We start from the raw sequence: 25,235 nt of genomic DNA, 5'->3' as shown, positions 1-25,235 counted from the left end.
TCATCTCTGGCTGCCGCTGGGAAACTCAGAAGAAAAATCTGAGCTCTACTTCCTCCACACTTTTCTTGATCGACCACTTCATGACTTGATCTGCTTTTTATTACCCGGCAGTTGAGTCCAAATGTTTATAGTGAGAGTTTTTATTTTTGTCTTTACAGCTATCTGCTCAAAACTAAAGAGAACTTTCTGCTGGGTACTGGACGCATACATTCGATGAGGTACATATTATTGTGTATGGCATTAATGAGCAGCGGGTGTTTGTGTTTTAGCTTTGTTTATCTCCTTTCATCAGATTGCCAAAGCAGAAGACGCAGTGGCTGCAGAAGGAGCAGAAGCGCAGGAAGAAACTCCGGAAATTCCTGAAAAGACTCCAGAACAACGACACTTGCAGCATGCCGGGCCTCACTTGCTTCACCCATGACAATCATCACTGGCAGACTGCCCCCTTCTGGACAAGTAAGAAATTGCACACAACATTTCTGGCTTACCTGTTGTTGAGAGTTGGGGAGTTTTGTTTAGACCAAAATAATGCTTTGCCGCCATTTTGTGGCACTAACCTTGTTGAGAGGCATCAATGACTCATGTATTTTTGTTTTTCGTGGCAGGGCTCAATGAATACATGAACTTGTCACTTGTGATGGGCGTTTGCTGGAAACTTGGTCTATGTTTAGCTAGCGCACATCCCAGGACAGCAATGATGAAAACAATAGTTTGGCTAGCTGCTGTGATTAGCTTTTTCCATCTCTCTCAGTGGGGCCGTTCTGTGCCTGCACCAGTGCCAACAACAACACCTACTGGTGCCTGAGGACCATCAATGACACACACAACTTCCTCTTCTGTGAGTTCGCCACCGGCTTCCTGGAGTATTTTGACCTCAACACGGACCCTTACCAGGTACGTCCTACATGGAGTGCGCGCAATCACATTTTCACATCTTCACCTTTGTTATTTGGTTACGTTTGGATTGTCACCGCAGCTGATAAATGCTGTCAGCACCCTGGACCGCAACGCTTTGAATTCGATGCATCAACAGTTGATGGAATTACGGGCTTGCAAGGGACACAAGCAGTGCAACCCCGAGAAGGGTGAGCGTACCCCGAGGCAAACGTGATGGATTGCAACCGCTCCGCTCATGTCAGAGTCAGACTAATGTTGCTTCCATTTCCTTTCAGGAGGCAAAGAGCGAAACTACTTTAGTGAATACAGGTATTTTTTTTCCCCACTTTTCTTTCTTCTGATTACTTTTACAAACGCCGCAGATGGAATTCACGTTACAATAAGAACTCGGGGAGGTTTCGGCTTTCCTGATAGTTGTTTTCCTGCTCAAATTACTTTGCCGAAGTTCCGACTGCCATGAAAGCCTTTTTACTCATCCACGAGCAGAAAATACAAGACTTACATTTTACGTCTAATTTCTCTAATCGCTGCTGTTTGTGTGCGTGTGTGTTTGTGTGCGTGTGTGTGCATGTGTTTGTCTCCTTGCATTCGCTCTGCACGTTCCCGTGCTGTGCATGCTTCAGGCCGGTTTATCGTCGAAAGAGGCCAAAAGTGAAGAAACCATCGTCCAAATCGCTGTGAGTTTGTCAAAAGCCATCTGTCCTTTTCGTAGCACGCCCAGCTCCTGCCTCAAGCCTTCTGAGTGTTTCCTGAGCGTCTTGAATTGTCCGCTTCCTCGTATGCTCTTTGTCCACACTCTTCAGACCATGACACGTGACTAGTGAGGCACTAGTTGATATCTGTGTGCTACTAGTCCGACGAGTGACATTATAAGACTACTCGGTAACGTCAAAGACAAAAGACTTTCACATCTACCGCAAGTGACTTAGCTTTGCAGAAGTTAAGCAGGCTCATCTTTAGCCGCATTGCAAACATGTCAACCTCTTCATCTGTTACGTTGCGTCCTTACCACATGTCTCGTTATTGTCATTTCTCAATTTCCTCATCTTCCTTAGCAGGAAGCGACCACAACCGGAGCCGCGCTGTCAAGTAAGTGTCTCCAATCACGGATTAATTTGTCGCGTTGTCTCCACAGGGGGCAGATTTGGGACGGATGGGTGGGCTAATCACCCGTTACCAACCATGAGAGGCGGTCCTGACACGCTCTGATGACATCATCGGTTTTGATTTTTTTTACTGAGCCCCTCACCCGGGCAGGAGATATGAAGATACTGAGAGGATGCTCAGAAACTCTGTAATTACCATTTGTTCTTCATCAAAATCCCTTGGTGTGATTCAGACGGGACAGTATGTGTATGCACAAGCCACTCAGTTTCACTGCGTGTAGATAAGTATTAGCTTTAATCAGCGTTCATCCGAGCCGTCGACTCTGCTGCTACTCATTCAAGTTACTCACATGTAGAACAGAAATCATAGCAATATGATCCACGGCCGTGATAGCACACATGTTGTCCGTGCCCACCCACACCGACGCTTCTGTACAATGTCGTGCGAACTTTTGAATCCAAACTAACCGTTTGCTTAATATGCTTTGTATCATAGTTGGACTCTACTTTATTAATGAATGTCCTCCCCCCTCAAACAAGCCACTTGTGAGGCATTAATAAAAATTTCTATCAGTGTTAGCCTCACCACTGTTTGAAAAAGGTCCTAATGAACCCATCTGTGATTCCAGCCGTCCAAAAGATTTGTTCATTGGCAGAATGTACATTATTAATGCCATTTCTTTTCTTCTTTACACACAGTAGATGTCCCAGTCTAGCTTGCTTATACATGGTGCTACAGGATAACCATACAGAAGTAAACTTGCTGTACAGTACAAGTTTGTAATTGAATGTATGTTGTGCAATTGATATAAATGTTTACAATATTTTTATAATACCCAAGAGGCGGACCTCATTGTGCAAGTTGAAACAAATGGACTACTATCAAGGGGAATGTATAGATTGTCCTTTGCTTCTTTACATGAGAAAAGCACTTAAAAGGATTCACTGTGAAGACCTAGAACGTTTATTATGTGCCACAGGAACAACACACTCATGTTGGTGTGAATCAAGCGATCGGCCTTTTATGTTTGTTTGTTTTTTTAGTTTCTTTCATTTTGGTTTCTTAGCAGGGCATAGACCTGAGTGCTGACAGTAATGGTGAATAAAGTGTTGTTTGACCAAAACATGACGTTACTGCTTTGTGTCCAGCAGGGGTCACTGCTTGTCCGCGTGGTAATTCTTCAATGTCTTTTTGAGCTCGTTTAGTTGATGATATTGACTTCTATGACTATCTTAAATTCGGAATATATATGTATATATAACATTATAATTAATATAGTAGGAAATTATAATGACAAATCAAAGTTATTCTTGTTAGTGTGTTGCTTAGCAACCGAATATCTAGTCAACTCTGGGAAACAGCAGACTAGCAAATTAGTTGAGGTGACAAAATGTCACATATTTACAAATAAAATACAGACTGGTAAAAGCAGGGGTAGGATAGTGATTCAACTTTGATATGAATGAAGGTGACAGCACATTAATGACCACGGTAACTGATTCAGAGGTAATTCCCCAATTTGTCTCGAAAAAGTTCATAAAAGAGAGAAACTTGTATGCAGAGAACGTCGGATAACGGTGTCCGTTCATCGTTCCGTCTTCTCCAGACATCTACAATGTGACAGGGTGGACAAACACCCGCACCCGTTCCATCGCCACCTCCCGTCCCCACCGCTGCCTCACGTGCTGGGGCGGAGACTCCGGTTTTGGATTCACCAGTGCAGGACCGTCCCTGCACACTCCCCACTTGGACGGACCGCTCGTTGTGCTCCGTGCAACGACGCTCATCCCCCGAGCACAGACCTTGTTTTAACCTGTTTACGTCGCTATTTAAAATGTGAAGAAAATGGCCGAGACAAGGTAAGTTTTATTTATTATTATTTTAAAATTTCACTCTGCAAATTAAACGCCTGAAAGTGAAGTGGAGAAACTTTTTCTTGCCCCCTCGCGAGCAATTTGCCGCCCACAGCAGAGTACAATGGATAACTTGCAATGCTTCGTCACTCTTCTCACTTTGCGTCGCTCGACTCATTGAGTCCAAACATGCTTATGCGGCAAAATATTTTTTTGGTTTATGACCGATTTAATTGTGACGTCACTTCTGCTTTAAACGTGTAGCGCCACATGTAATGTTCTTTCTATTATTAGCGTTGGGGACCAGAGAGAAGCTTGATTTACCAAGCAGCAACATATTTTACACGCCGTTTGATCAAGTAGCTCTGGTATGTTTTAAGAGCACCAATAACCAAAACGGAAAGCAAATGTTGCCAAACCATTTGCCATTCTAAATTACACTTGCAAGTGGTGGATTGCAACTGGGATTGGCTCGAGTTCCTGGTTTGAATTTCCCCACATGGCACTTTCCTCAGCATCTACCAAGGCTGCTTTTAATCTCAGGTATTTATTACTTTACTACTTTAGTTATTGTCCTTACATGCACATTGAAATCTTTGGATCATTTAAAGGAGTGGTGTCTGTCCACTGTGCAGCTGCAGTATAAATAAAATTTGACATGGCCCACAACTAGTAAACTTTTAACAAGATATACCGTAGCAGTTTTTCCTTATTTAATATTTAAAAGCAATCTGTAATTGCTTGATGGATTGTATTTAAAGTGTTTTAAATGTAATGTATTTTTCTGTATGTAGCCATCAATTGGAAAAAAAAAAATCTGATTTATTCTTGAGTGAACCTAACATGGATGTTTTTGGAATGTGCAAGAAAACATGCAAGCACTGGAAGAACATGTAACCTCTAACCTATAACCTCAAAAGTGCGACACAGTTATGCTAACCTTATCTGTGCTCTCGATTCTAAATGTTTGGCCCACATCTGATGCAGCTGTAGTTCAGATAGCCTCAAGCAGTTTGGCATGTCAGACAAACCTCGCCACCCCGACCGGGTCGGTTTCTGCTTGTCAACTGATATCTTTATTTGTTCAGCAAACTTTACGTTGTGAGTCATGCCAATAAGAGGTCAATTTGCTGCCAGATTTAGGTTTTCTTACCTCATCGTGGCCTTGAGTGTGTGAGGAACATACACTAAAATAGAATGTTGTCATAGGAATATGGTGAAAAAAGAGAACAAAATATTTCCCCAATTAGCCTGCAGATACACAAGCAGGATGTCCATCCTTCGACTCTGTTGAGAGGAAGTGATGTTCTCAAATCTGCATGACAGCAACACTGTTGTCTCTGTCCATTCCACCTTGCGCTGATCCCATTAATGTAGATTAGCAGGCCGACACGTTTCATATGTCTGTCCATAGCTGGCCTGCCATATTGACGGCGTAATGAGGTTAAGGTGATTTGCCTTGACATGTTTTGCGTCCGACTTACCGCTGAGGTTTTGATTAACGTCTGCTTTAACAGTCTGCCCATCATGTGCTAAATTAACACACCTAAAATCCATCAAAGCATGTTGTTTTTAGGTTGGTATTATTTTTAGTATTTTGTGTCTACAGAAGACTTTTTTTTTTGTTTTGACAATTGTCAGTGGGGGAAAAAAAGAAAAAGACCCACAGAGGTCCAAGCATCAGCTTGTCCTGCATTTCTAATCTTGGCGGGTCCGCACCTTCACTTCCTCTTGAGGACAATCGGTCCATTTCTTTCCCGTGTGGATCTGTGGTCAACCGCTGACCCCCCACTCACCCTGTGACTCGACTCTGGGATTAAACGTGGCCTCGTTTGTCATGTCAGCAGGGAGATATCGGGGGGATGGTGAGCCCGAGACGGCCGTCTTGCTCAAAATCAAGTTACAAACTGCTACTGGTGGTCGACGTGCAGGGAGAGCTTGCTTCGGTGGCTCCTCATACTGTCCCTGTTAGGTCGCTGGGGGTGGTCAGAAATGTCCCCCGTGCATGAGATGATCACTTTGCATGATTAAATTCTCTCATATCTTAACAGGTTAATTTATCTTCCCTTGTTTGGCCAAGCGACCCCATTGTTCTGCTCTGACAGCTGGCGAACTAGACAGAAAGGTCTCCGTGTGTGTAGTAAACACACACATCCCCTCCTCTCCTTTCCAATGCATGTTTGCATTCTTCTAATCTTTTCTGCCTCAAAACGTGGAAATAAAGAAAAGGAGGAGGATTTTAGGGATGACACCGACTTGTTTGGTCAGGAGGAGTGTATGGAGCCTTGGACAGACTCAAGTCTGAGACAGAAAAGGAGTTGTAGAGCCGAGTGGGATGCTACTTGCTAACTATAAAAATGTTCTTCGTAAAGTTGGCACTAGTATCTCTCACTTGAGTGGGAACTATTTTTAAAAATTAAGTGGGGGGGGAGGGAATTAATGAATGTAATTAATTCAGAAATGCTAGCTTTGGCCGGACGACCCCGTCTAATCCTGTGCCGTTGGCGAAGGCAACCCGCGCCTAGTTTTGGATTAGGGCAGCTGTTAAAGTGCGTCACCCCAAACCTGTTGGATTCCCCTCCCCTTTTGCCTTTCTGATTGGCTCGTCACTGAGCGCTCGCTGAATGAAGTTGGCCTGTTGAACTGACAATAGTGGCCATTGTTTGAACGGGGCTGCGTTTCATGGCCTTTGTCATGCATATGACCGTAAGCCATCACAGGACATTCTTTCAACTTGGTAACCATTTTGAATTCAAACCAGACCACGGACTCAACTGTAGGTGGCCTAGATAAGATTGTTTACACAGGGTAATTTATAACTGGAAACATACAGTCTATAAAATGTCTTTGGGTTACATGTATGGATAACAAAGTGTTTTGGAAAAATTGTTAAAAACTAGGGCTTGGGGGGGAATGTGTTTATTTGCTTCTAAGAATCCTACTGCAATGTGCTTGAGTCGGAGAACATAAGGTGGGGGGGACGTCTATCCTGCCTGACACGTTTTTGCTGTGAAAGACGAGCCCTCAAGCAGCAGCGGCAGTGCACTAAATGGGAAATGACACTGGCAACTGCTGCTGGGGGGTGGGGGGGGGGGGCTGAGATTCCAAACTGTCAGTTCATTCTCAACATTTTATATGGATTTAATCACAAAGCCTCCCATAAGTACACTTATTGGCAATATTTAGTCAAACAAAAAGTCAAATCCTCATCAAAAACAAATAGCCCGATACTAATAGATGTTTTAAATGCCTGCTGAAGTTTTGGATTTTATACATTCAAGAAAGCATCAGATAAAATCTGGTTATTTAAAGAATTTAATCCAAAATCAATGAAACAAAACAAAATGACCCCATAAAGTACGTGCACCATTTAGAAAAAAAATGATGCCTACATAATATAATTGATTTTCATCCTGGCGATACGGCTTTGAACGATCGATCATCTAATGTATTTGCGTCACGTTGCAGGCACGTGGCTGCTTCTGTAGCTTGAAAGTAACGGCAAAGGTTACATTGTTATATACACTTCTGATTTCTGCTTGCAGACATTAGACTGGGACTATCCTCTGAAAATCAAGACCCCTAAATCATGTAAAGCTTTTCTATCCTATAAAAATCAAAAGGGCACATTTATTGGCAATGAACAAAAAGTCCTTAGACCTCTAATTTGAACTTTGTGAGAATTGCTGGGAAGAATCATGCGGTCGCTCTGAAGTCTTTTTACATGACTACACCGAGTCACCTTGAACGAGCACACCGACACGTGACTCTGCGTTCCGAGCTTTACCGACCTTTGAACCTGTCGATACAGCAGGAATTGGAGGTGTTAAACAGAAGGGAAAAAAGAATTTGTGCTTGACAGGTGCGCTGGCTTTTTTTTTTTTCCGCTCCTGTCATCTGAACCAGGGGCGCCCTGCCCTCTCTCCTCTGCCGTCCTCTCTTCTAGATGCCTGAATGTAGGGCTTGTTGCTCGATCTTTTGTACGCAAAGAAAGACCCGTGCACACCTTCCCAGCCTTCCATAAAAAGGAAATAGTTTGAATGGCCTTGAAAGGAAATGAACGCCATTTTCGAAGCTACATAATGGTGGCGTTGATGTGTAAAATTGCTCGATTAAGCTTTTTTTGTAGTCCCAAAAAAATCAGACAAGGTAATTATCTCAAACTGAAGCTCTGTGTACTGTCAGTCCAAGCATTAGAAAAGTTACAAATTTATAGTATATGTATCGTTTGTTGCGCAATATTTAGATAAGCAAGTTGACAAGCGCGAATAGTTATTAGACTTTGTACACGGCTGGCAAACATCGTTTACATGAGGGAAAAGGTCAATTTACTCTGGAAGAGCAAACCTTTGATACGGAGTAGTTAACCTGGTGAGGGTAAACACTGTCTATTTTGAGTTATTTATTTTAAGATCTGTCGCTAAGGAGAAAGGACGGCCATGACTCGAAAGAGGAAAATGGAGTCAGTCGATTTTTTTGAACAACTTCATGTGGTTAGCACTGTCGTTTCGCTTTTCATATAATTCGGGCCAAGTTGAATTCAAGGCTGGATTGTGCAACTGGCAGCGCTGGACAATGACACCGGGCTTCATGTTTGCTCGTTTCTAGCCAACGTATTGTCCAGTCCGGTCCTCTCTGTTTACTGCTCCCGGGAAAAGTGCCAGCTCCATTTTGGCGTTGATGTGGAACAATGGGGCAGATTCCATGAGCTATATGCTGTTGTTTCCCTTACACTGAGGGACATGTTCTCATTTTAAGTTATTTTGGGAGCCAGCTATCAGTCCTGGATGATCGAAGATTTATTTTGCTCCTTTTCAAGGAGAACTCTGGGCCCATTAGACTTGGAAAGAGCAAGGTGGTTGAGAAAGGGCACTTGTGTGAAGTGTGTAGCATTTGCTATTTGTCTGTTTATGCCTGCAGGACCCAAAGGCAGACTTCTTTCGGCATTTGTCAAGCTATATTTTTAGTTGCCAACAAGTAAATGACCTCAGTATGCACAAGCTTCTCCTTGACCCAGAAAGACAAAAGGCCCAGTGTAGTCCACAAGTGCCGCTAAGTCCAACAGAGGCTGGATGTCTTCGATTTCAAATTCCGGGGACAAGAACTATGTTATGGCTCTAGGATAATTAATCAGAAAGTTTTTTTTTCTCATTTGAGTAATGCTGTATACAAATAATGTTTGTTTTATTTTAAAAGCAAACAATGGTGATTTAAGAACTAATGGAAGCAGGCAAGGGCTGTCTTTCAATGGTGTTAATTTTAAATCTATAGCAAACCTTTCAGTCAGACATTCGCTGAGCTGGTGCAGACTGCATTCCAAACCATTTATGAACATTTTCAGGATGAGGCGGGCCGCCACGCTACGTTGGACTTTTGCTCTCTGTACTGAAAGCCTTTTTCAGTCAGTAATTGCTCATTTTCTTGCTGTTACTAAAGCCTCGTCAAGAATAAATGAAGGAATAACAATGACTTTTGCTCTGCTCAGTCTTTTTGCCGAAAGAATGTTCAGTCTGAGCAATTACATTCTGATTGCGTATTTGTCATCGTGCAAGGGCAGGCTAATCCTGTTACACTCCAGTCCTGTTGTTCCACACAATTGGACTTCTCTCATGTCAAGTACTCCCTAAAGCGACGTTTCAGGAATTTCTGGACCTGAACAGGACTGTCTTCCTGCTTGTCCGAGCGTGTCAACAAAGGGTTTACACTCGGCTCCAAATGCTGTTTATTTTTCTAGAGGGACCGGTCCTTATGCAACCACAACACCACGTGCGAGGGAAACAGTCGGCCTCGACCGTTGACCCGCCGAGCTCGGCTTCCTGTTGGGTGTTTGGGGCGCTGTCAGGGATGTTGAATTCTCTGCCGTTTCCTCGTTGTCATCGCAGCGAGGGATTTTAAGATGCGACGAAGGACGCAACATGGGGTTCACCGCTTCTCATTTGGATTCACATTTGGGAAGATCGGATTGCTTGCGTTTCAACACTTTTTGGCCGGATGAAGACTCGTATGTGCGGGGGTGGTGGGGTGTTGACTGTTTGCCCTCTTGCTTTCAATGCCCCATTATTTCCAATGCTTCCTGTCCAAAGTGGCGCACATCAAGTCAGGCAGGCTTACAAAAGATCATTTTAACTCATGACTCATAACTCATGTTTCTTTTTTTTTTTGTTTTCTAAACTGTGTAATTTTCTGACACGATATAGCTAATCTAGTCACCATGGCAGATTCTTTGATTCATATCGTGTTTGTAATCCACATTTGGAAGACTTCTTGTTCGGGTTAGAGGATATCTGATTTCATGCATTTATTTTTTTCTTCTAACGCTGCCGTATCCAAATGAAAAAAATGCTTGGGAAAGAGTAGCAAAATGTCCGGACACTGTTTTCCCCAAATTCCAGCCAGCGTTAAAAGGCGAGCGTAAAAACACGGTGCTCGTTGCGCCGTGTAAGGTCAGGGCCACTTTCTTAGTGTGTGGGATTGGACCAGATGGCCTCCCAGTGGAGAGAACACAAACACGTGTGAGGGACACTCCTACATCCTCTCAATGGTGGACTTATGTTCATTGGCAACAAAAGTGTATCTATTGTTGACGTGATTAGGATGATATAAAAAATATACTAAATATAGAACAGCAGTTATTCCCACACTGGGACAATGGTACCCTTTGTAATTTTCTAGAAACTGGGTTGTCGCTTTCTCTATTTTCAGTATTTTAACTTTTGGGCCCCGCTACTGTCTCATTTTTGTTGTGTGCATGTATTCTGCTGAGTTGGCTGTTGTTCCTCTGTGATTGTAGCTAAGCGCGGTGGTTTTTGTGTCTGTGGCACCCGGCCGCCGCATATGTTTGTCTTTGTGCCCCGCTGACGCTCTGCCTGGTGGCTCACTGGGTGCATGCGTGTCCACCTGTCACCTTATTCGGAACAAACCTACAAGCAGCACTTTTGCCTAGTACCTTCCAAAACAAATGACATCATTCCACGCATGAATGCAGTTAGAGCTTACACGTTTTTTATGAATATTTTTGTATTTGTTTTCTTCCAGCTCTGATTGGGTGGAGATCCTGGAGCCACGCTCCCGTGAGCGCATGTACGTGAACTTGACCACCGGGGAATGCGGCTGGGATCCTCCTCTCGGCGCTCCCGTTCGCCAGGCAGATGGCAACCAGTGGTGGGAGCTCTTTGACCCTCAAAGCGGCCGCTTCTACTACTACAACTCCACGGGGCGCCGCACGGTCTGGCATCGGCCGCAAGGAGCCGACATCGTGCCCCTGTCCCAGCTTCAGGCCATGAAGCGCCGCAGTGAGGCCAAGCGGGCGGGAGCGAGTGTGGAGAGGCACCAGCATGGGACCACTGGGAGTAGCAGCAGTGCGGCGAGCCAGGCCCTCTGCTCCTCTCTGCCTGAGCAAGATGGAGACAATCCTGAGACACTTGAAGTGGCATCCAACCCAGACTTGGACCCAGCTGTGGATGTCAGATCACAGGCAGACGGATGCGCCAATGAACACAAAGAACCTCCGAGGTAAGCCCGGATAAAGCTGCACTTGTCTGTACTGTTAGTGGAGCGGGAATTGCGGTTTATCCTTTGGCGGATCTCGTTACCAGGGGAAATTGTGAATCGTAGAATGTGGCACAGTGCGTCATAATTGCTTTCGAATGTTTCTGAAACGAGAACTCCAAGCATTATTTTGACATTTGACCAGCTGGGTCAATCTCAAACTGTGTTCCATTTGACTTCACTTATCTCACAGTTCCATATGTTGCCTGCTTTTCTTTGAACCAAATTCAGCAAATGGCTACCAAATGCGACCAATGTACATATTGCAGAGCGCAACATAGCCCCCCCCGACGCCCAAACAGTCAGGTCATTCAAAGATCCCGTCATATGCTTCACATTGCGGCGGCCTCATCTAAACCACCATCTCCTCCCTTCAGATTCCACGCATGCCACTTGTGTTTCGTCTGGCAAACGGCCACGGCAACTATCTCAGTGTCCTTCTGTGTGCTGACCGGCACTCCGAGCTTCTCTGCTCCACTGCTATTTTATTTTCCTAAAACAAATCTAGGCTCGAGGCCATCAAAAGACTCCAAGGCCTCTTAAGTATGAGAGTTGGTGCGGTTACACGAGAGCCAAGTCGGAGAACGCTGCCTGTGATTAATAACAAGCCGAGCCGCCGCATTCCAGCTGCATACAAACAAGGCAACCCCGGGTAAATTTTCAAAGGCTGCGCCATGGTGACTTTGGCTCGGCCACACTCTGTGGTCTTATCATTTTGGATTCTGTGGAATTACAGGATGAACTAATTGCTTAGTCATGGCTCCAAAATGAAACTACTGCCGGGGGGGGGGTGCCCACCGGGTCCAACTCTGCCCTGGTGACTCACCCTTTCCCAGAACCCTTTCCGTCAAGTCCTAAATCAATGGTCAGTTGTGTTCATCGGGGGCTGGTGAATAATTTTCCCACCTGGACTCAAGACCGTAGTAATCCGTAACTTACTATGTCACACTTGACAGAGAAGATGAAATGTGACTGCTCAAAATGGATGTAAACAAACATTGAGACCTGCTTGTCTTCAGTTAGATCTTCACCTTATCGATCGTGACGTGAGTGGATGAATGAGTGAGGGGAGGGGGCGAGTGAAATGAGATAAATATAAAGTTGTAATTGCTGTGCTGGTTTGCGGCTTCACATAATTGACCCATGTGCTCTGATGTTCTCATAAATCTTCCATTTCAGCTTACATATCTCTATTGCTGAGATTTCAGTCGAGATTGTAGCTTTTGGGAAAAACAAAGCAGTTCTCTGTGGAGCTTGTTCCACTAGCAGTTTCCTTTTGTTTTTGCATATTAATATCTGCTCAGAATAGATAAGCGCGCTTCAATAGTTTCCAAATCGCACGCTAGCGTATTACGCTAAGTAATGTTTGGTGTCTTTCCTTCTGTTTTCTATCTGTTCCTATTTAATGTAGCATGCTAGAGGGACATAATCTGTTACTCATTGGCTAAATTTTAGTCCTGGGAATTTTGGGGTACTTTGACATACTGTCACATGTGCAAGAAAGGCACAAACATTGAGATTTAACCTCATTTTGGTTTATGTGTGAAAGGGTATGCACTGCATCTGTGTGTGGGGGGGTTAGGGTCTCCCTCCACAGACCTTCAAGCTTCAGGAGAGCTGCTCAAGCTGACTCACAGCCGTTTGGTTTAAGACGGCCTACGTGGTTCACATGTGGGTCATGCTACTCTTTTGTCGTATGGGCAAGTCATGGGTCTATAATGAACCGCTAAGAAGGCTCACACAAAACCACGGGTTCAAGTCGCAGGGTCAACGAAAAGCTTTCTCTTCTAGCAGGAAGACGATTCATCACGACTCTATGATAATTGGCCAACCTTAGATTTCTTTTTGAATTCTTACGCCTCACTAAAAAGTCAAAACAACTTCCCATGTGCTTGTGATTTTTCTGGCAGTGAGTCATGTTGAAATAATCGCCAGTCGGCTCATTTAGGAAACGAGAGGGGCGTCTTATTGGTTTGATAAAGTTCGGAATGAGTCACATTTTGTCAACGTGTATACAGAGGGACTCTTTTGATCTGCCGACAGTCTCGAGGGTGCGTATAACCACAGTAGTTTTATGTTCACTGGAAATTTGGGTTTTATCGCTCAGCTTCTAGTGTGGGTTGCTCATTTTTTTACTTTTTTCCACATTATGTTGTGCGTGTGTCTATAATAACAAATTGTATAGTTCCTTTTTTCTCTTTCTTGTGGCATATCTATATATCAAAGAAAAAGCAACAAGCAATGTGACTGCCACTTGTTTTATTTATTAATAGCTCTTTTCTATTTCTGGTTCACGGTGAAATTGAAACTTTCTAGGACTATTTTTGAATATTGAACAGTGTGCTGTAATAGGATCTATCGTTTCAAAAAGAGCCGGAGATAGAATTTCAAAGAGCAGAGGTGGGTCTACTGGGCTTTTGCTTTCTGCTAACCCTTCGATATGATCTTCGAGCTTGCCACTCATCACGCCATCACCCAGGCAGTCCAAGCCACAGCTGGTAGACATCTTGGCTCAAGTGGAGGTGTGTCGCTTCAGCTGTTGCGCAAACAGGTGGTGGTTCTCGGGAGATGTTTTAAGAATGAAATAACAGTCTAAAATATTTTATTATTTCCTCTCATTGGTTCGTTCCTGATATGTGAGCAACAAATCAAGAGTCGTCAAGGGGGACTCTGCGGATGGCCTTCCAACAACAGCAGTTACGCTACGCAGGAAAGAATGGAGAGAGACAGCCTGTGACTTAAGTCACAATCGTATCGGGTATATTTAGTTGGTCGGCGAGCCGACCCGATCACAGCACGGACGACATGGCGATCCGAGACTGTGGCTGCGAGACACCAGAGCCGCTGAGACTAATTGAACTTTGCTGACCGTAAAGTTGATTTGCTGCCTCTGAAGCCAATCACATTACGATGCACATTTTGCAAAGGGCCCCTAACTTCATTTCAGCTTATATTTCTCAGTCGCTGAAAGGTCTCACATGCTCTCACCACAGGCTTTTTTTTTTTTTTTTTTTGCTGGAATGTGACTAAAAAATGGTAGGCTTGTTTGAGAGCCATTTTGCCCAAGATTCAGGTTGCACTCCAGTCCCATCCTCCCCCACCTTGCACCCTCCTCGTCGTTGTCATTTACTGAGGCGTCTCCGTGACGATGGCACAGCCATGCATTGTGTGAGACTCCCCACACAGCCACAGAGGCCACTTGAAAGAACTCTGTGGAATGCCAGCCTTCTCACTCATTCCCTTGCTGCACTCTCCCACGACTAATCCCCTCCCCTTCTCATTTACACATGCTCTCACCGTCCTCTTGTGTTTCTGTTCTCCCTTCCTCACACATTCGTCTCCAATTTCCAGTTGGTCCTATTTTCTCACCATTATAATTTATATATTTATTTATTTATTTAAATGCACGAGTTATTTTCGAGTCCAGATAGTAATCGAATATACTAAGCAAACTTATTGTTGGAATTATTATATTGCTGCCATGTGTGAGTGATAAACATCAAACTAAAATCCATGCTGATATCCTGCAAGTTTGCTAATGCTCATCAACATTACATCAAAGTTTTTGGGAAAAATGGGCAGAGTGAACATTTTTATTGATTACCAGCAAACACAATTTTTACATCATGTTTTTGCAAATGCATTCAAAACGTGACACACGTGACAGCTTTAGAATTTGCACAGAACTCTCAGTAGTTATACGCAATAATAGAGTTTTTAAAATAAGTTGAGGTTTTCCTTTACTTGTGTGGCAATTTCTGAGTTGCCATTGATCTCATCGCAGAGCGCAATTAGCCTGCTTTCCAGCAGCTACCATTGTCATTTTACACAATAACATCCAGTCTTCTTTTCAAAGCACGTCCACTATAATTTGCTGACCACGCTGCTGACCGACAGATTATGTTGTTTTTTTGTTTGCCGCCGCTACTTGACGTTGGTACGGCTTTAGAATGTGTCAGATAAGCCGGAAAACATAAGCGTAAAAAAAATAATTAAAAAACATGCATCAGAATAATCATTGCTGTCTGAATCACAAATGAACATAAAAGAAGACCTCGTCTTTCCTTCTATCAATGATTTGACTGCTATGGGAAGGGTCTCTCACAAACGGGAGATTCATGTGGGCCATTGCGTGAACCCCAAAAGTTGATTTGTTTGAGGCCTGATTTGGTTGCGGCTAAGAAAAGGATAATTTGTTTATTGTGGTCTCATGTGTGAGGTCTGTTGTGTTATCTGGCCCATCAGAAGCAGAACCTTGATGTCCATTGGATGCGGTGCAAAGTCGCCAGCTTCGTGTTAACTTCCAACCTAATTCAATCATGTTTGTCTCACCTTGAACAACTCGAGAAGACCAAAGCGACAAAACATAGCGTGCTTCAAAGAGTGCAAACTTTAGCTTGTCAATGTCACGACTGCCCCCCTTTCAACTCCACTTAGCCGCTACGTTAGCATACAATGTCACACATACTTGTGACAAACAAACAGTGGTGATTTGGGCTGAATTGCGTTAGAGCGTCTTGTTTTCACACGTGTCTGTGTCCTGTTGTCTAGTAGGCAATAAATGATGGGTGTCTGTGGTTTTGGTGCCGTCCCAGCAGCTGTCTTGGTGAGGTGCCAGGTGGCACGGACCCAGCTGTTTATAGGCGTCACTTAAATGGTGAGTCCGTGCGACCGTTTGAAGACCAGAGCCAATCGAGCTGCCCGACTGGTGTGACTCAAGCCGTGGGCCGAGAAAGAAAGAGTGAGAGGGTTAGTTCTAGCTAAGAGGGCTTAGAGGAAGTTTGCCGTTGGACTTTGGACCTCAGGGGAATTGTCGCTGCATTGTTCCAGGGTTGTGGGAAGGAGCAAGGGGAGCTCACTCTGCCTTATTCCCGCCTCCCTTTGCGTCCTCTTCCTGCCGTTACAAGCCATTTCACAACTGATTCTCAGAGCTCTTGGAAAACGAGAAGGCGTTGGTTCGGACGTTGGTCTGTAACTATTTTCTTTTGGATTAACGGAACGGGAGGTCGTTAACTTTGGTTTAATTAATCAGGTTAGTGTTGAATGGAGAGTATTACGGTAAGTGTGTCCTTATAAATGCTGCGTCATGTCTATTTCACATACTTGTCCCATTTGAACTGAACAGAGGTGTTAATGTAAAGGGATGTTTTTGTATTGTAAGATTATGTCTGGTTACTTGGAGTTGGTTCAGCCACTCAACCTAAAAGGAAAAGAATTGAAGATTTTATTTAGGCCAATTTTATAATTTGGTGTTATTGTGTCACCCTTAAATGCCTATTAAACAGGGCAACATCCTTCAGTGCATACTGAAAATATTGATCACCACCTTTGCTATCTGTCTTCCTCTTAGGGATGCCCCCCAAAGATGGCAGCCCGCACCCGGTTCTAAGGCAGCAATGTTGATCAAAGTGAACAGCATGAGTCGCAACCAGCCAAGCCCAACTTCACAGCAGCAACTCATCCAGCACGGCGCACTCAACAAAGCCAACACTTTCACACAGCACCCATCCAACATTAAAGCCCAAGGAGCATGTTTAGGCTCCACCCAAGGGTGTAAAACCACGCCCCCTGGGAAAACGCCAGCCGACCCACGCCAGGCCCATCACCTGAGGAAAGCCAGTAACGGCAGCTTCTCTGTCGTGATGTCAGACAGTCGTCAAGCCAGTCCACTCCTTCAGAGGTCGCAGACCAGCACACCACGGCCGGTCTCCCCCCAGTATGCTTGCAGTGCTCCAATCTACGATGAGCCGGTTACAGACTGTCCCATATACGACGAGCCCCCAATAGACATGGAGGTCGAAGGAGCGCACCTTTTCAATGGGCAACATCGCTTGACTCCCTCCCATAGTCTTCAGAAACCAAGACTTCTCCAGCATCCCGGTCCTTCTCTTCCAGGTTCCAGGCACAGGAGAAGTCCTCCTGCCTCTGACTATAGCCCAGCTGGTCTGGAGTGCATCAAACATATGATCAATGTAGACCCCAAGCAGCTCCTGTCTGGTTCCCCTCTACCTACACGCACCCCCTCTCCTACATCCCGGCAGGACCTCGTCCCAACCCAGCCTCAGTCGCAGGCTCACTCTTTGCCCCAAGTTCGAGGCCGAGAAGCGGGGGGAACCCCGGGCCCGAGTACACTGGATAAGAAGCAGAGTTGGCGAGCCCTGGAGGCCACTGTGCAGCGTGCTATGGAGGTACGGCACAGTAGGCAGAGCAGCCAAGCTTCACAGGACTTCCCCTCCTCGACACCTCAGGCAATGGCAAACTATCAAGACTCCGGCTACTCTACTGGGCCCTCACCGAGTTTGAGAAGAAAGAGTAGGAGAAGGATGGGAGGTGCGGGAGGCAGGCCCGGGTCAGTGGGAAGCAGCGGAGAGTTGTGTGCCCTCAATGAGAGGCTGATGGCCGAGATGAGGGAAGTAGTCAGTCGCTCCAACACCATGAGGGAGGTGAGAGCAGGACTGGAACAGGAAATAGGCGAGAGGGTGGTTGTATCCCGGACACGCTCCCCCGTAGACTCGCTAAGGTGGTATGGAGCAGGAGGAGGCGTGTCAGCTGGCAGGTGCTCATCCAGAGAAGACATCACCGGGGCTTCCCGCTCACTCAGTACGGCAGGTAACGCTGCGGTGACCCCTTTCGAGATACCAGGGAGACAGAAGAGGACGTATGAAAAAGTGGACACCTTGGAGATGAGCGTTACTAGCCAGGCCAGCCTGTCTTCACCTGAGACTCCAGGACCACCCTCCCAGGTAAGCTCCACCACTGCATAAGATGTCTCATTCATTTCCCAGGGATCCAGTGTGAGAGTGACTTTAGATTTAAATCCCCACCACCAAATGTCTCCCGATTGGCACGGTAACCTCCACTGACCAAAATGGCTGTGGTCCCAGCATTACCTGCCATCCTCCATCTGTCCTGCTCTGTAGGTGTTTTAGATTTGAATGCCAGCTCTGTGTTGGGATCTCTGGGGCCCATGCCAAAGGAGCGATTCGGGACATGGCCTCCCTTCTTCAGGAAGGAGGGACGCTGTGGTCCATATGGTCCAGGCTTGGCAGGGAAGTTGTAGAAGCGAAATGCTAGTAGCGAGCCGTAATGGCCAGCAGGGCCTACTCACTCTGTCCTGGAATGTTCTCAGACCTGCAGGCAAATCGCTCACACACACATGCACACACACCGACCGTTGTATTCTGGCTCACTAGTTCCGAGATTGATGAATGCGATATTTTCCACTTTTGTGTTTTTGCTGTCAGAACTTTGATTGACCTTGTTCGCTGAGAATGTTTCAACTTCATCCATTTCCACCAAACCATGAATAATTGATTTTTGTTTTATTATCTTAAACTTTTTCCTAATGTAAAAATGTTGCCGCATTTGCAGTTGACTTGAGACACTGAAAATAGTTTTAACAAATCTGGCACGTTACAAACGGATACAAATTGAAAAAGACAGGTCATCATATTACTGTAAATTAGAGTTTTGATTCTGGCTCTCTTTTAAAGTTGTTCTTGGCTGTTTCCACATTTGTCTGGATCACTGCTTTCTCCATTTTGGGAGGCGGGCCGTTCTTATTGTCATAGACCTCACCGCAGGGATCACAGGGAGGTTAAGTTTAATCCTGGTTTTTGTGAGACCCACGTGCTCATTAGAGTGAGACCAGTTGAGGAATTGAATTTACAAGTACTCCTGTCAAGACCATTCCTGATTTTTGGAGTAGTATTCCCCTAAGGAAATGTAAATGTAGATCATATGATGATTTCAAGCCTTGTTAATATGCCATAGCGCTGACTCGGCAGTCTCGCACACAAACACACATTGCTCTTCTGCTATATCCATTTTTACTTTCCATCTAACTCTTATGGCTCACGTCCATCTCTCATTCCCCTGCAGGTGAGCACTCTTGAATTACAGGCTCAGCTGGAGAGCAGAAAGAAAGACATGGTGGATGGACGCAGCGCATCCCTTGGCCCGCACCGACCTGTCAACCACGACAGCAGAGATGGATGCGAAGGAGCAAAAGCGGCAGAATGTTCCCACCAGTTCACCTACGCCACCCTGCGACAGCCACCGGCTCCAGAAGTAGGCATGGAGGACTGGGCCAGCAAGCACCTCAACATGCACACGCAAGGCCTGTTCCGACGCCGCGTCTCCATCGCCAACATGCTCTCTTGGAACCGAGGTTCCATTAAAAAGCCCATGCTGGTCACGAGCAACCGCACCATCAGGAAGGAGGCTTGCGAGATGTTCAAGCTGGTGCAGGCCTACATGGGAGACAGGCCCTCGCGTCTGGACCGCCGTCACTGTGCCCTGCTCATCGTCACCAAGTGCTGGGAGATGCAAGGCCTGCGGGATGAGCTCTACGTGCAGCTGGTGAGGCAGACCACGGGAAACGCCAGTCCCCGAAGCTTAGCGGCGGGTTGGGAGTTGATGGCTGTTAGCTTGGCCTTCTTTGCCCCGTCGCCCAAGTTCCGCTGCTACCTGGAGGGCTACATCCAGAGACACACGGAGCCCACCAGCGACAAGAAATGTGAGTCTCAGACTGAGCAGCAGGGTGGGTCACCTTTTCTAAAAGTCTCTTTATTGTCACCTTTATATCATGTAAGACAAAAGGCCGTGCCTTTCATTTTCCTCCCTTTTATCCAGCAATAATCAATGCATGAATGATGGCTGGATTGATCGAATTAGTCTAAGGTCAAATCAGAAATGTGAACTTAATCATCTTTTTTTTTTTTTGACAGTGACTCAGTTCATATTAGAACAGCAGGAACTAAAATTAAAGAAAAATTCCAAATCAAGGAAAAAGCGTAAACAAAACACAGATGAGGAAGAAGGTAAGTTTACTCAATCACTTTGAGTCCCATGATTGTTTTTCTACTTGTCGTAATGAGTGCAAGCTATCAGAAACCGTTTTTCTGTCTTTGGAGCGAAATGGAAAATTGTGCTGGATGCGGTTTGTCAAATGAGGCCATGATGATGTCCTGTATGCACAGACTTGACGAATGGCTTTCACAGAACCTTCATTTGGAGAGAGCGAGAAAAAAAAAAATCTCGGATGAAAATTTCAGAAAGCTCTGTTAGCTCTCAGTGGCGTGTTCTGTGAATCATATCAGTGGTCTTGGCCGCCTCATCAGCACGTGGCCCCATTTGAAGAACCCACACAGCCAGCTGTGCCGATGATGTCATGGCAGTCATCTCCGCAGACATCACAGCAGTAGCCTCTCACATTTTACTAGGGTGACTCACACGAACTACTCACGCCAAAGTCCTGATGATACTCAAAAACACTTATTCAGAGGTTCCCCTCAGTGACCGCACCACTATCCAGAAATCTCTCCATGTTAAAAATATCATAATGAGCTCTATTGATAAACGAGCTGCTTGTGGAAAACATTTTTTCGTCCGTAGGTTTTCCGTAGCCGTATTGTTTTCACTCGCCTGTCGTAGTCTCGTAAACAACCGGCAGATGAAACCAAAGTCGTCGCATTCTCCTCAAAGGTTCTGTTTTGGATAATTTTAGCTCAAGCTATCTGTCAACAGGTGTTCCACTTGCCGGGTACAGTAACTAAACCAGAAACCCTAATGAGTTCATGCCGCATCTTTGTGGACTTTGGTTGCCTGGTTGCAGTTTTCCCGCACTTGGGCTTAAATATAGAACACCGGCAGGGTTCAAATCCTTCGCCGCGGCAACACAGGTCCTTACACGCTTGAGTTTCAGTACGAATTATTCTCCTCGCCAAGATCGCCCAATCTATCGCTTGAAATTACTGTTGAACGGATGAGTCAGATTAGCACCGCTGTCGGGTAGTGCAGCATGGGAGTCACCTGTTTGCTATAAATCTGGAGGGATTTGCCGAAAGGAACACGCTGGAACGTGTTGACTACTCTTGAACATCGCATTACTAAGTGTGTCCATCTGGCTGCGCTTCAGGTTGCGGATTCTGGGACAGGGAAAAAAGTTTTGTGTACTAAATGGATATCACGTATCTCTTTCTATGGCTGCGTCTTGACTTAAGAAAGTCAAGGTTTTCATTTTGGCAACGGAATTCAGATCGTCTGTACTGCATCCCAAAACAACAGAACTGTTCTGAATTCAAATCTGGCCTGACAGTAGCTGCGAGACGCATGTTTCCCATTGGTCCCATCTGCCTTTGCGTGTACATACGTTGATGAATCACCTGAACTTTGGGTTTGTAGGTGGATCCTGCTTCTAAAGCTTTTGTTCAACAGCAGTAAATCTGCTCTCAACCTGACAGCTCCTCCAGGCCTCCTCTAATCCCCATATGCTAGAATCACATTGTCAACATGTCTCCAGTTACCACTCCCGGTCACTGCTAACCACTTTGACGCCTGTGGGGAAACTTACAAAATGTCTTCCTTGTGGTAGCAAGTTTTGCTGTTTTTTGTTTTCCTTTTTACTCATGTGTTTCTGGTGGATGTGGGAGTATGTCGTGATGCTTTGGTGTTTAATTACGTCTTCTCTTAACGAACAGGCCTGCCTGTCAGCACATATGCCAAGTTCTGCCATCGGAAGCTGCTAAAGGTGGCCATCACGGGAGGGAAAAAGGTAAAACAGCAACATGGTGGCTCATGGCGTTATAGGCCAGATGACCTTGTATCTTAGAATTATTTTTTTCTTGCTTTGATTCACATCACCAACACAAAATTTGTACATAAAACACCATTTTGATTTTTACCATATGAACGATTCACAAGTGTATATTTTATTCACTGTGTGATACTTAAGTTGCATTTGGGACTAGCAAATTTGTGTTTTTGCTGTAGGGCTATCGAAGTTTAGTCACACTGGCTTCAATCGTAAAAACCGACATAATTATAGGTACACTCACTCCGACGCAGGTTAGACAAGCAGACCCGGTGCGGTTGCCGGCAGAGCCTTTATGGGTATAATGCTTGCTGACGGAATCGGGTCATAAATCTGTCATTCTTTTTTTCTTTGTTGGCCGCTAGGGGCTACGTAAGCCCACCTTGGAAGAGGTCGACCACAGCAGACGGGCCATCATCACCCCCTCCCTGTTTGGTAGCTCCTTGGAGGAAGTAATGGAGCGGCAGAGCGAACTTTTCCCAGACAGGAAATTACCCTGGGTGCAAGTTCAACTTTCCCAGTATGTTCTGGCTCTGGGCGGCGCTCAGACAGAGGGCATCTTTCGGTAAGACGCGACAAATAAGCCAATGGCGTGCCTCAACTTGAGCGGGGCAGGAAATTTGAAGTCGTTTTTGTGTGGGTGCTGTATTGTGTATTCAGTGTGTGTCAACAAATGTGTGTGTGTGGTCTTGTTTGTCCCCTCATATCAAAGTAGCTGTATTTCACTCATGAGAACTGTACTGTTTGATATGATACGCCATAATGTGTGTCTACATAATTACTTGAGGTTTTGAGCATGTGGGATCCTCTCAACTTAGTTTATTTGTTCAGGGCATTTTTCAAAACTGCAACTTCTTGCTGCTATTGATAAATCACACAATAACCCTAAATGTTTTCCTCATTGCTGTGTTTTTTGCTTAGGTTAGTTTCTTGTGTTGTAGTTCTTCTAATGGTTGTCTCAAAAATATAAATAATAACAATTACAAATGGACGTAGGGGTCCCTCTTGTGGCTACGTGGTGTAACTGACGAGTTTTGTTTTATTTTCCAGAGTGCCCGGAGACATTGATGAAGTCAATGCATTGAAGCTGCAAGTAGACCAGTGGAGGATCCCTGAGAATCTGTCAGACCCAAATGTTCCTGGTGAGAATGTGTCCATTTCACATTATGTATTTTTGTTTGTGTGTATTTTTGTTGCTCAGCTGTGTACTTAAAAGGAACTTGTCTCACCCAGCCTCTCTGATGAAGCTATGGTATCGCGAGCTGGAGGAACCGCTCATCCCCATGAACTTTTACAAACAGTGCGTCAACAACTGCGACGATCCAGTTGCAGCCATTGCCGTGGTTCAGTCCTTGCCTGATCTCAACAGGCTGGTGCTCTTCTACTTCATCCATTTCCTGCAGGTAAACAACAGACACACGTGTGTAGCGTGTTTAGAATTGTCTCAACTGTGCGTTAACCAACCACTTTCAGTGTCGGTTAAGCCACTCGACTTCACGGGCAAACAAACTGTAGACAGTTATTATGCAAATTAGTTCCACTGCTCTATAATAGAAGTGCCTGCTCAAAGAAATAGAATGATAAAGATTGACTTGTTGCCAACTATTTCTGTACGAGACATTAAAACGTCAATTTTGAATCTATGAAGATATTTAGGTCACGGGAACTGTCATTTCATTGCTTCCTTCCATGTGTGTGTCTCCAGGTATTTGCTCAGCCCTCTAACGTAGCTATCACCAAGATGGATGTGAACAACCTGGCCATGGTGATGGCCCCCAACTGCCTCCGGTGCCAATCGGACGACCCGCGGATTATTTTTGAGAACACCCGCAAAGAAATGTCGTTCCTGAGAATGCTCATAGTTCACCTGGACACCAGTTTCATCGAAGGAGTCGTGTAGCCTCGCAGAATTGCTCTCTGCAGAAAACACTGGAAACTTGCAGAATGAGATATGACATCTTCATGAGAGACAAAACAAATTGTTTTGGTCAAATGATACTTAACTATCCAGCTACTTAGTGTGAGGCCCAAGAAACTCACAAGTCTGAGCCATCTTTTGGTGACCTCTCATTTCAACCAGTGACATCACGTGATGACGGCTTAACTTCATTTCCTGCCAAAAATAGTTCTATGTGTACAACAACTTGAGTTCAGCAAGGTCTCAGACTGTACAAAGGTTTCAAGTTCTGCTGGTGTTTATGCTCCCTCACATCATTCAAGTGTGCTTGTGTGTATGACCGTCAGCGTAAGACATCTCATGCGTTGATTTATACTGAAAATGCAAAGAAAATCGATCATGTTTTTGTTGTTTTTCTGATCACTGGTCTATTATGCAGGATTTTAAGTAGAGTGAACAGAGTACAAACCATTGTTTTGCTCATTTTCAACAAACTCATTTGGAAGTGCTTCGATTTTCTGACCTACAATATTCATTTAAGGGCAAATGGGAGATGTGTATTTCCAGCATGTCTTTGTGAAGTGGGAGATTACTTATTTAATTATGATGATAATAATCTATAAGAAATATTTCATTTGGACCTCTGTTCTATATTCTTGTGATATATGTAATGTGGCTCAGGTCTTACTGAGGAGAAAAAAAAAAAAACGGGTGTTAGATGGGACTGGAACTGTACTGTTTCCAGTCTTCCCACAGACTAAATGTGTCATCATTGTGTCGAACCCCTTTATGGACAGTTCAACTCTCAAGCATTATGAGAATGTAGAATAAGCTGACGAGTCCTTTTAATGTATATATCGCATGTAAATAGTATTAACAGTTTATTGGAATGAAGGACATACGTGGGAGTTACTGTAAGAGCAATAAAGAAAAAAGGTTTGTTTTTGTTTTTTGTTGTTCTGCTGTACTACCCGCCTTTTGAACAGAAGACTGACTCAACCTGTGTGTGTAATGTGTTCCGCCTTGTTTGATTATAGAACAATTGTCCAAAAATAAAGGGTTGTTCAATTGTATATTTGTTTGCGTCTTTTTTGTATTTTTGGATAGAGTGAAAATTAGGTATGAAAACCAGTTTGGGAATATTAATAGTGCATATTTTAGCACTTTGATTTGTATTTTAAATACATGAATTACATTTAGCTTAGACAAAATGTTATACGTGTTATCTTGTGCTACTGAATATTGTAGGGTAAAGGGAAATAAAATGCCCCCTTGCCTAAGATAACCCCGTCAAGAAATCCCTTCCTGACCACTTGATAGAGACTATTTTAATCTCAAA

The 25,235-nt window shown here is 44.7% G+C and overlaps 2 protein-coding genes across 13 annotated transcripts in view; both read left to right on the top strand.

The window, feature by feature from the left end:
- The window catches only part of sulf2a (sulfatase 2a), a 31,819-nt gene extending 28,692 nt beyond the window's left edge, over positions 1–3,127 (top strand). For 6 of the 7 annotated variants that reach the window (XM_049733902.1, XM_049733908.1, XM_049733906.2 and 3 more), the window contains 7 exons: positions 159–218; positions 293–456; positions 752–894; positions 977–1,085; positions 1,173–1,206; positions 1,521–1,574; positions 2,033–3,127. In XM_049733902.1, the coding sequence (XP_049589859.1) occupies positions 159–218; positions 293–456; positions 752–894; positions 977–1,085; positions 1,173–1,206; positions 1,521–1,574; positions 2,033–2,063 (595 nt within the window). In that variant the 3' untranslated portion in view covers positions 2,064–3,127. The remainder of the gene's footprint in view (positions 1–158; positions 219–292; positions 457–751; positions 895–976; positions 1,086–1,172; positions 1,207–1,520; positions 1,575–2,032) is intronic. The other variant, XM_049733903.1, reaches the window with a different exon arrangement.
- A 578-nt stretch (positions 3,128–3,705) lies between these two features.
- On the top strand, positions 3,706–24,969 carry arhgap46a (Rho GTPase activating protein 46a). 6 transcript variants are annotated; one of them, XM_049733898.2, is made up of 10 exons: positions 3,706–3,863; positions 10,893–11,369; positions 16,756–18,148; positions 19,287–19,947; positions 20,135–20,227; positions 21,887–21,960; positions 22,365–22,564; positions 23,050–23,141; positions 23,233–23,402; positions 23,705–24,969. In XM_049733898.2, the coding sequence occupies exons 1-10, from the start codon at positions 3,850–3,852 to the stop codon at positions 23,897–23,899; spliced, it is 3,369 nt and encodes a 1,122-aa protein (XP_049589855.1). In that variant the 5' UTR covers positions 3,706–3,849; the 3' UTR covers positions 23,900–24,969. The 6 variants fall into 6 exon arrangements, with proteins under 6 accessions (XP_049589855.1, XP_049589856.1, XP_049589854.1 ...); XM_049733897.2 differs by lacking the exon at positions 3,706–3,863 and adding an exon at positions 4,011–4,400 and having other exon boundaries at positions 19,287–19,923; XM_049733896.2 differs by lacking the exon at positions 3,706–3,863 and adding an exon at positions 4,011–4,400.
- Positions 24,970–25,235: the final 266 nt, after the last annotated feature.

The sequence above is a fragment of the Syngnathus scovelli genome, chromosome 11 (genome assembly GCF_024217435.2).
Source record: "Syngnathus scovelli strain Florida chromosome 11, RoL_Ssco_1.2, whole genome shotgun sequence".
Lineage (NCBI taxonomy): Eukaryota > Metazoa > Chordata > Actinopteri > Syngnathiformes > Syngnathidae > Syngnathus > Syngnathus scovelli.
This window is presented reverse-complemented; position numbering and strand designations above follow the sequence as displayed.